Genomic DNA, 12,931 nt, shown 5'->3' with positions numbered 1-12,931 from the left:
GTGTGGTGGTTATAAATAATGTTAAATGCCTTACTACTACATGTTTCCAGAGTTCACCTTCTGGATGTTTAGCAAAGGGGAATGAAAACATGTTCAAAAAATGTATACATTCATGTTATTGATAGCTCTATTCAAAATAGTACAAAATGGAAATATTTCAATTGTTCATAAACAAATAAAAAATCAATTGTGCTATAATCCTAAAATAGAATACTACTCAGCAATAAAATGGAATGAGCTATTGCTATATGCGCAGCACAAATGAATTTAAACAGCCTTAACCAGACACAACCTACTATATTATTCATTTTACACGAAGTTCTAGAACAGGTAAACTAATACATGGTGATAGAAACCACAGCAATTTTGAGCACGTGAATTCCAATGGACTAAGGTTTTGCTACCAGTGTCAGCCATTTACTCTCCCACTAATTGGGATTACTTTTTAAAAGAGATCTTTTCCCCTGATATACAAGCTTTAGAAAATCTTAGAAGAGGGTAGGTTGCATGTCTTAATGCTGGGAAGCGGCAACTTTGGGGTGGAACTTGCTGAAATGGATTAAAAATTTTGCATTGTTTCAGAGCTACAAAAATTTTATGTATCAAAAATTATAATAGCCTTAAATTGAGTGTAAATAATATTTAAAAGCATGTGCATATGTGATTATTTGTGATGTTATTTGTAAAAAAAAGTATATATACATATGTTTGAAGTGTTGAAAGAAAACTAGTACTTTATATTCTTTATCATATCACTTTTTGTAAGTGTTGAATATATTCTTATTTGTTTTTCCATGTTCTGTTTTGTGGCCTTAAGAAGAGTTTTAAGCATATCTGAGTGAGTAAAATAGGAGAAAATGCCCCTATTTGATGCTGCATTAGATATAAAACTGTGTACATATATTAAAAAAATAACAATTGTATCCTGAGATATAGTATGGAAGAATTTACTGCAAAGAGACATTGGGGAATATTTTGGGATGATTAAAACACATTATTTAAATGTAAACTATATATAGTTGGCATTTTATTGTATGTAAATTATTGCTCTTTTAACATAAACCAATATAATATGGCCCTTTTATTTATTTTTCTAGGTTTATTGAGTTATAATAGGCAAATAAAAATTGCATATATGTAAGGTGTACAACATGACAATTTTTTATTTTGTTTTATTTATTTATTTATTTATTTATTGCAGACATGGGGGTCTTGCTATGTTGAACAGGCTGGTCTTGAACTCCTGGGCTCCAGCCATCCTCCTGCCTCAGACTCCCAAAGTGCTGAGGTTACAGGCGTGAGCCACTGCACTCGGCATCATGATGTTTTCATAAACATATATATTGTGAAATCATTACCAAGATGAAGCTGATTTACATACCATTGTCTCAGGTAGTTAATTTCTGTGTGTGTGGTAAGAACATTTAAGATCTACTGTGTCAGCAATTTTCAAGTGTACAATACAGTCTTATTAACTATAATCACCACGCTGGACATTAGATCTCCAGAACTTATTTATCTTCCATAATTTATATTTTATACTTAACTTATATAATTTACATTAAACACTTACATGTAACATACTACATTATGTAACTTACACTTTATACTCTTTGATCAACATCTCCAGTGGCTCCTACTTCTCAGCCCCAGCAACCACTTCTACTCTCTGCTTCTACGAGTTTGATTTTTTTAGATTCCACATAAAAGTGTGACCATGAAGTAAAACGTTACCTTTTTAATACTATCTTTAGTTGGCCTCTCAGAAGCTTTCCTCAAATTTCTATATAATTTACATAATTAAAATGTTTAAAGAATATATGATTATATACTAAACATATCCCATCATTTACTTAACAAATTTCTAAACTGTGTAGTTTTCAGTAAGTTATCTCACTGAAAAAATAATCTTATGAAGATCTTATTTATGCATTTAAGTAACTTTTATTACTTCTGTAGAACAGATTTCTAGAAGCAGGTTTTCTTCCCAATGAAGATTCCATCTTTTCAGCTGTTTAGGGTCTAACATGAGCGGTTTAGAATAATTATCTTCCTCCGTTCATGACAATTTTTCATTATTCAGCCAGCAAAACCTCTTTCTTATTCATGTTTTAGTCTTTCTTGTTAGGGACTGAATGGTCTATCTCAAAATTCATGCATTAAAGCCTTAATCACTAGTACCTCAGAATGTGCTGTATTTGGACACAGAGCCTTTAAAAAGGCGATTAATTTAATTAGGGTCATTTAGCTGGGTCCTAATTCAATAAAACTGGCATCCTGATAAGAAGAGAGATTAGGACAGAGAGAGGGAGATATACCAGGCACATAAACAGACCGAGGGACAATGATGTGAGGACACAGTGAAAAGGTGGCCCTCTGCAAGCCCAGGTGACAGCCCCAGAAGAAACCAAACCTGCCGAGACCTTGAGATTGGACTTCTATCCTTCAGTACTGTGAGAAAACAAATTTCTACTGTTTAAGCCACTCAGTCTGTGGTATTTTGTTATGATAGTCTTCAATACACCTTTCATCTTAATTTCTTTACCCAGTCCCAACCACCACCATCGGGAAACCAACACAAAATAACTCAAGGTGAATCTGTTTGTTTTCTTGTGTTCTTACAAAGCATACAATAGTTTTCTATGTCATTGATTTATACTGTACATAAATGTCATCATGCTATATATCTCCATTTTCTGCTTTAATTTAAGGCCTATAGGAGCAGATCTTTGGATCTACAAAGGGGACTTAATTCCTAAATATAATAATTTCCCCAAGGCATATTCCTTTCTAAACAATTCCATTAGTCATTACATGGACAAAAATGCATACATACTAAATGTTTAGTGTTTTTAAAAATCCCTTTGTTCATCAGGGAATTTATGTTTTATACTTTGAAATAAGACGTGGAAGTAGACAACAGAGATAGTGACATAATAAATATATTATTTATAGATACAGGTTTTTAAAATCTGATTGTGATACCATCAGCTTCTAGTGCTTACATATCCCATCTTGCAATAATGAATCTCCAAATGGAAATGAATTACTTTAAAAGACACAGTTTAATCCCCATGATCCTTAGCTGTAATGCACTTGAATTCACTTCAATAATACAGAATAAATACAGACTACCAGAAGGACTCATGGGGTGTCTGATTGACTTTCTAGAGGGAGACCTTGTTAAGAAACCAGTCCCATGTGGCATCTTCCCCAAAGACATAAAAGGCAATGTGTAGATACTTGAGTTGCCTGTGCTTCAGAATTAAGGTCTCAAAGATTTTTAAACCCCCATTACCTCTCATTGCCACAGCCATGTACAGACTTTCATTAAGAACCTGAAGCAGATTCTCCTTCAGAGGTAGGTGGAAAAGACTTATCTTTTTTGTATAGTGACCATTAAAAGATCCAAAACCATACCTTAAAATGATCCACCTCACTTTTATTTTGGAAGACACTGGGATTTATGTATAATTAAATAATACAATGCTTAAACTAAAGTTTGTTTTTAGGATGTATAACTCACTTTAGGAATACAGGGCATCAAATATGATCAAGCTATTTATGCTTCCAAGTTAGAAATGGCATCATTATGTCTCAGATACTTAAGTAAATTATGTCACTACTGAAACTATGAATTTTTGCTCAGAGACTGTTCATATCATTTTTACTTTTGCAATATTATTTACAATAAAAATTGTATGTTGCACAGGATAACCTATGAAAGAAAATTGTATATACAGCTACCCAAAGTTAAAATGATGCCTCTTTTTTTTTAGAATACAAGTATAGAATGCAAGTGTTCTCAGAAAAATTACCCATTCAATGTGATAATATACAAGCAAATATACATAGAAGCATAGTATGTAATCCGGTGCAGTAACAGAAAATGTTTAAACCACCTATCTTGTCATAAAATAAATCTGTCAGCATTGTAGTTCAAAAGAAATAGCAAAGAAGAACTTCCATTAGATATCAAAAAGAAGAACTTCAATTTGCGGGGAGACGCTTCCAAAAGCAGGGGCAAGACTTTAAGATAAATTGCCCAACCCTAGATTCCAGGCGTGATGGGACAAAACCTCTACAACATTATCAAGAGGAATATAGAAAAACTTACTGCCTGGGTTGCCCTTAGTTTAACTAACCTAAAATAGAATATTCAAAAATAAATTTACCTTCTTTTCATTCTCCCTCAGATTGTGTAACAAAATAAAAGCCTAAGTACATGGAAAGTATTTAAAAAACACACCTTTTAAAAGGCTATTATTGTTGACTAAAACTAGTAATAGGGAAAAAATAAGAACAGTTTTTTAAAGTTAAAGGCTATTATTGTTAGACATTAGCCATAAAACACTGTACTAATTTAAAGATAACTCACTGGGGTCTGGGAACGGTGGCTTACGCCTGTAATCACAGCATTTTGAGAGGCCGAGGCAGGTGGATTACCTGAGGTCAGGAATTCGAGACCAGCCTGGCCAACATCCCGTCTCTACTAAAACTACAAAAATTAGGCGAACGTGGTGATGTACGCCTTGTAGTCCCAGCTACCTGGGAGGCTGAGGTTTAAACCTGGGAAGTAGAAGTTGTAGTGAGCAGAAATCGCGCCATCGCCCTCCAGCTTGCCTGGGTGACAGAGTGAAACTGTGTCTCAAAAAAAAAAAAAAAAAAAAAAAAAGAAAAAAGAAAAAGAAAATGAAGACAATTCATCTATCTTTCTACTCTCTCAATTCATTAGTATTTTTGAAATGATTGAACATGCCTAGAGAGTAATCAGAAATGACATTTTAAAATACTACAAAATTAAAGTTCATTAGCCTCATTCGATGCTACCCTCATATCTGGTTTTTAAACGTATGGACCCACTGCTACAAATGGGGGACAAACTTCTTTCAGAGAAGATTCTACCTCTCCCCCCCGCCAGAAAAAAAAAAAAAAAAAAAACAAAAGAAAGCAATCTCAGGAGAATCAATACCAGTGAGGACATGGAGGGTCAGAAATAAAAATATTAATGCATGTTTTGTAAGGCAGTTGACCAGAAAAGTTACGTGAATCTGATGGTAAATAAGGTAAAAGCATATTTTAAATATTGTAAAAAACAGCTTGGATAACATAACTTAATTACACAAAATGCCTTAATGACTGGCATTCCTACCCCTCAATCTAAAAGAACCAAGAAGGATACAGTAATTAATGAAAGTGCTTGCTCTAAGGAAGTAGAAGAGTGAGGTGCATAAAATGGGAAAGTATTCATAGAAATTAACAAATAGTGCAATCTTGATATTTGAAAGAGAAAATTACAGGATGAATATAATTTTGTGATTTTAAAATGATTACTTTTAAGAATTAATTATTGGATTTTCAAATAAAACATAAAGCCAGTAAAGCACTAGGTTTCATCAGAAACAGAGTAGCTGATACAATCTGCAAGCATTCATATTGGCTGATAGCTGGCATGTTTGCTAAGGGGGACAACAAAGTGGCTGAAGGCTGCAGATGGAATACTAAAACTGCAAACCCAGAGAAGGCAAAATCAGAAAAGGGCATGGGAGGGAACACAGAAGCACAACTCCCTGTTATGTAACGTTTGGAAATAAAAGGAAAACTAGAGTCTCAAAAACAGGATTGATCTTCAGTGGGAAAGGATGCAAACTGAATGAAGAACAAATTAGGAATTTTGGTTATACATTTTTTAATAAAATCTTGAAATATGAAAAAATACTTTATCATTATCTAGATTGATGTTTCTCAAACCTAATCCTCAATATCAATATCAATATCCTCCAGACTTAAATATTAGCTTGCTTAAATGATTATTTAAATGTTTCATAAGCACCTAAAGCTTAATATGTTCAAAATATCACTTTGTTTACTCCTAAAACATATTGTCTCATACTCGAAAATGGCACAGCTGTTGCCCCAGTCAAAATAAATCCCCCATCTGTTATTGTCTTATATATAAGTCATATAACTTATTATATAAATTACAAGGAGGAGGTCATCTTGTTTCTGCTCCTGTCAACATTACCATCTTTTGATCTTGTGTTTCTCCATTTTAGCTGAAGCCCACATTATCTTATATCAGAAATCCCATGTCAACCTCTTACTCTTTTTGTTGTTATTTTTAAATTTCCATTCCTGCCCTGCCTCGAGCTTTTTCAATATTATAATTCATTATCTTTATAACAACAAGAGTAACCTTTTTAAAACTTAAAGCTAATAATGTTATTTATCTATCTTAAAATTTTGTCTTGGCTTGCAATTCAAGGCCTGCTGGTCTCTGTTGAGCTGCGAACCGCAAGTCTCTGTTCTGCAGAATGGGGTTGGTTAAAGTTGTTCAGAATAAGGCCTACTTTAAGAAATACCAAGCAAAATTTAGAAGACGATGAGAGGGTAAAACTGATTACTAAGCTCGGAAACACTTGGTGATACAGGATAAAAATAAATAAATACAACACATCCAAATACAGGATGATAGTTCATTTAACAAACAGAGATATCATTCGTCAGATTGCTTATGCCCATATAGAGGGGGATATGATAGTCAGCTCAGCATATGCACACGAACTGCCAAAATATGGTGTGAAGGTTGGCCTGATAAATTATGCTGCAGCGTATTATACTGGCCTGCTGCTGGCCCACAGGTTTCTCAATAGGTTTGGCATGGGCAAGATCTAGGAAGGCCAAGTGGAGGTGACTGGAGATGAATACAATGTGGAAAGCACTGATGGTCGGCCAGGTGCCTTTACCTGCAATTTGGATGCAGGCCTTGCCAGAACTACCACTGGCAATAAGGCTTTTGGTGCCCTGAACGGAGCTGTGAATGGAGGCTTGTCTATCCCTCACAGTTCCAAATGATTCCCTGGTTATGATTCTGAAAGCAAGGAATTTAATGCAGAAGTACACCGAAAGCACATAACGGGCCAGAATGTTGCAGCTTACATGCGCTACTTAACGGAAGAAGATAAGAAACAGTTCTCTCAATACATAAAGAACAGTGTAACTGCAGACATGATGCAGGAGATGTATGAGAAAGTTCATGCTGCTATACAAGAATCCAACCTATGAAAAGAAGTCCGAGAAAGAAGTTACAAAGAAGAGGCGGAACCGTCCCAAAACGACCCTTACTCAGAAGAAAGATGGGGTAGCTCAAAAGAAGGCAAGCTTCCTCAGAGCTCAGGAGCAGGATTCTGAGAGCTAAGCCAAACAATTTTCTATGAGAATTTTTCGGATAAAGACAATAAACTGATGGACAGCAACTAAAATAATAAATAAATAAAATTCAAATAATCCTTGTGAACAAATTATTCCTTATTACAATCTATTCACAACATCCTCCATTAAGACCTTTTGCCCCTAAAAAAACAAAATTCTTTAAGTTATTTTCTACCCCACACCAGCATTTTCAGCATATTCATTCTGCACTGGAATTCTTGAATGTTCTTCCTGTGATTCATTAAACACCTGGTTCTTTCGGATCCTTTAGGTCTCAGTACAAATGTCACCTTCTCAAGAAGGCCTTCCCATCTTAAAATAAAAGTTGAAAAAAGAATGAAAAATAAAAAAGAAACTGCTAAAATTAAAAAAGACTTTCCCCTAACATATCACGTGAAAATATTCTCCCAAGTTATCATAATGTATCTTCTGGTTTAATTTCTTTATTACACTTATTGCAGTGTGCAATAATCTTGTTTATTTGTTTCTTTATCAGATTTTTGTATGTTTCCTATCATTGGAATAGCAGGTCCATAAGACAAGGGATAAGCAATTTATCTGAAGTTTGCACGTTACCAGGGTAAGGAATTCAATAAACAGGTGGTAAATAAGTAAATAAATAAATAAATAAGATTATTTTTAAAATCAAGAAAAAGTGTGATGTTTGGTTTCAGAATCAAACTGAAATCAATATTAACAATGTTAGGAATTATTTTGGTTCACTTCATTCTTTTTTCATACTGCAGAATAATTTTCTATTTTTCTTTCTATTGGATCTCTTTTTTAGAAGGAGAAAATAAGTAAACAGCTTTGGGATTTTAAAATTCAGACATTTTTAATGATATACTGTTAACTCTCTGGAACTTAACTCCACATTTTTAGATATGGGACTAAGACAGGATTTCTTTGAGCCAGGTCCCCACGCCAGCGGAATTATAAATTATAGCAGAGAAGGCACTCTATTTGGCTTAGTTAGGGGTAGGTGGTCATCCCAAAAATAAAGAACTCAAGGGAAATGTTTAGCCATATTAAAATAGAATTTAATTTATATGTCAAATATAAGCATTGTAGTTATCACAGAAAATCTCTAAAATAACAATATTTACTCATTACAGTAGTGAAAATATAAAAAATATAAAAAAGATGAATAAAAAACTAAAAGAGCAGATATGCTTTATAAGTGGTAAAAATGATATCTAATTATATAAATAAAAATTGTGATTAAGCATAGAATACAATGTGAAAACTATGATGAGCTGTACAAACTTGTGAAATAGAACAAAATAAGAAATGAGAAAGAAGGAAAAGAGCAGTATACAGTAAGGCATAATGTCAAGAAATTACAAAAATAATAATTGTTCACTGACATTATTTTTGAAAGCTAAAAAGAAAATATGCCACCTGAAAAATAGATCTGAGGACATACCTGCATGTATTTTAGTCAGAGTTAATTCAAAAAAGAGAGAAAAAGCAAACAGACATGGATGGTAAAATGTGTATCTCATACAGATTATACAATGATAGAATAAAGAAAATGGAGCAGGATAGTATCTGCAATCATCTATTCTTAAGAAAAAGCAAGAAGTCTCAGATTTAGAAATTGGATTATTTGCAGACATAAAATGCCTCAAGCCTGTCATGCTCAACGCAAATGATATAAAATACTAATTGTGGCTTCAGCTGTTTGCAAACTAAGAATATACTCATATTTCAATAAGATTGTGAGGAAGTAAGTCCTCAAAAATCTTTCATGATGTTGGATCATCTCTTAATTTATTATACTTTTCCATACTTGCTCTTTCTCTCTCCCAAGTGATTACCAAGTTTACTTATTAGACCTAGAAGCTTGAGTTTAATAACTGAGTTAGATTAATACATAATTCAAAGAAATGTTACCAAGGAATTGTGCTAGCCATATAATGGCAGTCATACAGATAATTCTTTAAAGTTTTTCATCTCTCTTTTCCCCCAAACAGATGAATTTGCAAACTCTTACATGGCTCCTGAAAATTTCACCAGGGTCACTGAGTTTATTCTCACAGGTGTCTCTGACTGTCCAGAGCTCCAGATTCCCCTCTTCCTGGTCTTCCTGGTGCTCTATGTGCTGACCGTGGCAGGGAACCTGGGCATCATCACCCTCACCAGTGTTGACTCTCGACTTCAAACCCCCATGTACTTTTTCCTGCGACATCTGGCTATCATCAATCTTGGTAACTCTACTGTCATTGCCCCTAAAACGCTGATTAACTTTTTAGTAAAGAAGAAAACTATCTCATTCTATGAATGTGCCACCCAGCTGGGAGGGTTCTTGTTCTTTATTGTATCGGAGGTAATGATGCTGGCTGTGATGGCCTATGACCGCTATGTGGCCATTTGTAACCCTCTGCTCTACATGGTGGTGGTGTCTCGGCGGCTCTGCCTCCTGCTGGTCTCCCTCACATACCTCTATGGCTTTTCCACAGCTATTGTGGTTTCATCTTGTGTATTCTCTGTGTCTTACTGCTCTTCTAATATAATCAATCATTTTTACTGTGATAATGTTCCTCTGTTAGCATTATCTTGCTCTGATACTTACTTTCCAGAAACAGTTGTCTTTATATCTGCAGCTACAAATGTGGTTGGTTCGTTGATTATAGTTCTAGTATCTTATTTCAACATTGTTTTGTCTATTCTAAAAATACGTTCATCAGAAGGAAGGAAAAAAGCCTTTTCTACCTGTGCTTCACATATGATGTCAGTCACAGTTTTTTATGGGACATTGCTATTCATGTATGTGCAGCCTCGAAGCAACCATTCACTGGATACTGATAAGATGGCTTCTGTGTTTTACACGTTGGTGGTTCCTATGCTGAATCCCTTGATCTACAGCCTGAGGAATAAGGATGTGAAGGCTGCTCTACAGAGATTCATGACAAATCCGTGCTATTTTTTTAAAACATTGTAATTTTAAACTGTACAGGTAAATAAGGAGAGAGTTAATATAAGCTGCCATTATGTAAGAGAAAATGTGGGAAAAAGAAAGGGTAGGTAGCCGACTTACAGGTACATAAGCAATCGTAGGAATTACAACAAGATACAATTTAGGGAACTTTGAATTTAAAAATAAGCTGAAACTCTTTAGTTGTGAAGTTAAGTTAGAAAAAAAAATGTTATTCACCAATTCTGCCTGGGATTAAGCAGATAGACAATTTAAAATAAAAATGGTTTCCAGCAGTTAGAAAAATCATAAATTAAAAAAAGTTAAATAAGTTTGAATGAAGCAAAATAATACGGTGAGAGAAGTAAAACTGACTTTCTTATTCTTTGGCTTCTTTCACTGCCCTCTAGGTATAGTTGGGTATAGTAAATCAATTCTTGAAAAATTGAAATTACAGATGATTAAGATCCTTTTCTTCATCTAAGTTATCAAAATTAAACTAACAATCTTATTTAAAATAAAACTTTCTAATGATTTCTTAATTTTGTTCTAAGAATGAAATGAATACTAGCAATGAATTTATATTTTGAATGCTAACCAGAATAAGATTAAAATAATTTTATTACACTTAACATAATTTATACAAATTTTTTTTTTTTTTTTTTTTTTTTGAGACAGAGTCTCGCTCTGTCGCCCTGGTTGGAGTGCAGTGGCCGGATCTCAGCTCACTGCAAGCTCCGCCTCCCGGGTTCACGCCATTCTCCTGCCTCAGCCTCCTGAGTAGCTGGGACTTCAGGCGCCCGCCACCACGCCCGGCTAGTTTTTTGTATTTTTTAGTAGAGACGGGGTTTCACCGTGTTAGCCAGGATGGTCTCGATCTCCTGATCTTGTGATCCACCCATCTCAGCCTCCCAAAGTGCTGGGCATTTTATACAATTTTTTATTGAGAGACACAGAGTATCATAGTTAATATGCTTTCAGGCTGAATTTGATTTATAAACTCCACGGATTCTGTACAAATGTCCCTTTCTCCTTACTCTAAGTGTTATTCTTCTTTAGTGTACAAAATGAAGGTCTTGCGTTATGATATTATTATACATTAAGTGAAACATGTTAATGAAAGTTTCTTACATAATTGGAAATAAAAATAAATTCATTTTATAAAAATTTTGTCTTGCTTTCTGATAGCTCTTGTTCACTGAGTGTACATTTAAATTTCTTGTACAGCTTTGAGTATGTGGGGACCCAGCTGTATTTCAGGATTATCAAATCAGAATCATAAGATAAAGGTCATAAATTAATATGTTAATAAGCATCACGGGGAATTTTTGACATGGAACCCTTAAGAATGAATCTTGGGGCTGGGCGCGGTGGCTCATGCCTGCAATCCCAGCACTTTGGGAGCCTAGGAAGGCAGATCATTTGAAGTCAGGCGTTTGAGACCAGCCTGACCAACACGGTGAAACCTCATCTCTACAAAAAATACAAAATTAGCAACGTATGGTGGTGCATGTCTGTAATCTCAGCTACTCAGGAGGCTGAGTTAGGAGAATCACTGGAACATGGGAGGTGAAGTTTGCAGTGAGCCGAGATCTCACCACTGCACTATATCCTGGGGGACAGAGCAAGACTCTGTCTAAAAACAAACAAACAAAAAAAAGCAAACAAAAAAATTACATCCTCTGTGTATGTTCACCTTATTTATAAAGGTGTTTCAGTGTAGAAGAGTTTCTTCAAGTTTAGGGAGTAAATCTTAAGTAATGATAATTATGATACATCAAAAGAAACATAGGAGAGTGGAGCCAGATGTTGGAATAGGATTCTCCAGGGAGCACTCCCCAGAGAACCATCAATTTGAACAAATATCCATGTGCAAAAATATTTTCACAAGAGCTAAGGAAGCCAGGAGGAGTTTGAAGCACCTGATTAGAACATAGTAATAAGAAAAGATGCATTGAAATGAGTAAGAAGAACAATTTTACATCACCCACATCACCTCTCCTGCAAACCCAGGAAGCACATCATAGACAGACACACTATCTGCTTTGGAAAAAGAAAAGAAAATGAGCATAGGATATGTTTTGGTCCCCAACACTGGGACTACTATAGTAAAATCTAGCACCTGGCAGCCCCTCATGGCCCTGAATGCAGGCTGGTAACTCCTGACTGAGGTCTGAGCCTCCTGAAGACTGAGTTTCCTGGCCTGGACTGGTGCCAAGCATGAACCTATAGGCATGGCAAAATGTACCTGATTTCTTGCCTCACTGATGGCTGATTACATTGGTCTTGGGCTCTGGACAAATCAGGCCTTAGTGGCAGTGGACTTTGAGTGTACACCAGTGCTGGACCAGCCTCAACTGTCACCAGTATTCCAGCCCCAGGATGCACTGACCACAGCAGTCTTGGGTTTAGGGTACCACCTAGCACTGTAACAGCTGCCGTGGTCACAGGATTAAGGACAATGCCACACAACCTGCCCAAAATTTATAAGCAAACTTACAGTTTAAGAGTGTTCCCAGAAAAGAATTTCCCAGACTGTGAAGACCAAAATAAATAATGAAATGCCTCCCATCAAAACAAAGCCCAGGACCCAATGTCTTCACTGCCTAATTTTACCAAACATTAAAAAGCAAATTAATACCAATTCTCAAACTCTCCCAAAAGTTTAAAGATGAGGGAGTATTTCCAAACTCATTATACAAGACCAGCATTATTACCCTGATATCAAAACCAGAAAAAGACACAAGAAAAAAAGGAAACTACAGGTCACTATCCTTGAGAAACATACATGCAAAAATTATC

The 12,931-nt window shown here is 35.2% G+C and overlaps 1 protein-coding gene and 1 pseudogene across 1 annotated transcript; both read left to right on the top strand.

The window, feature by feature from the left end:
* The first annotated feature begins 3,331 nt into the window (after positions 1 to 3,331).
* LOC103235673 (olfactory receptor 8J1) lies at positions 3,332 to 10,470 on the top strand. The gene is made up of 2 exons (XM_007998693.3): positions 3,332 to 3,361; positions 9,189 to 10,470. The coding sequence occupies exon 2, from the start codon at positions 9,209 to 9,211 to the stop codon at positions 10,154 to 10,156; it is 948 nt and encodes a 315-aa protein (XP_007996884.2). The 5' UTR covers positions 3,332 to 3,361; positions 9,189 to 9,208; the 3' UTR covers positions 10,157 to 10,470.
* Positions 6,315 to 7,281, top strand: LOC103235676 (large ribosomal subunit protein uL18 pseudogene; annotated as a pseudogene).
* Positions 10,471 to 12,931: the final 2,461 nt, after the last annotated feature.

Source organism: Chlorocebus sabaeus, chromosome 1, assembly GCF_047675955.1.
Source record: "Chlorocebus sabaeus isolate Y175 chromosome 1, mChlSab1.0.hap1, whole genome shotgun sequence".
Classification (NCBI taxonomy): Eukaryota; Metazoa; Chordata; class Mammalia; order Primates; family Cercopithecidae; genus Chlorocebus; species Chlorocebus sabaeus.
Note: the sequence above shows the minus strand (reverse complement) of the source record. Positions and strands in the feature narration are given on the sequence as shown.

Coding starts and splice junctions, on each gene's coding strand:
- LOC103235673 (XM_007998693.3), top strand. CDS start 9,209: ATGGCTCCTGAAAATTTCACCAGGGTCACTGAGTTTATTCTCACAGGT.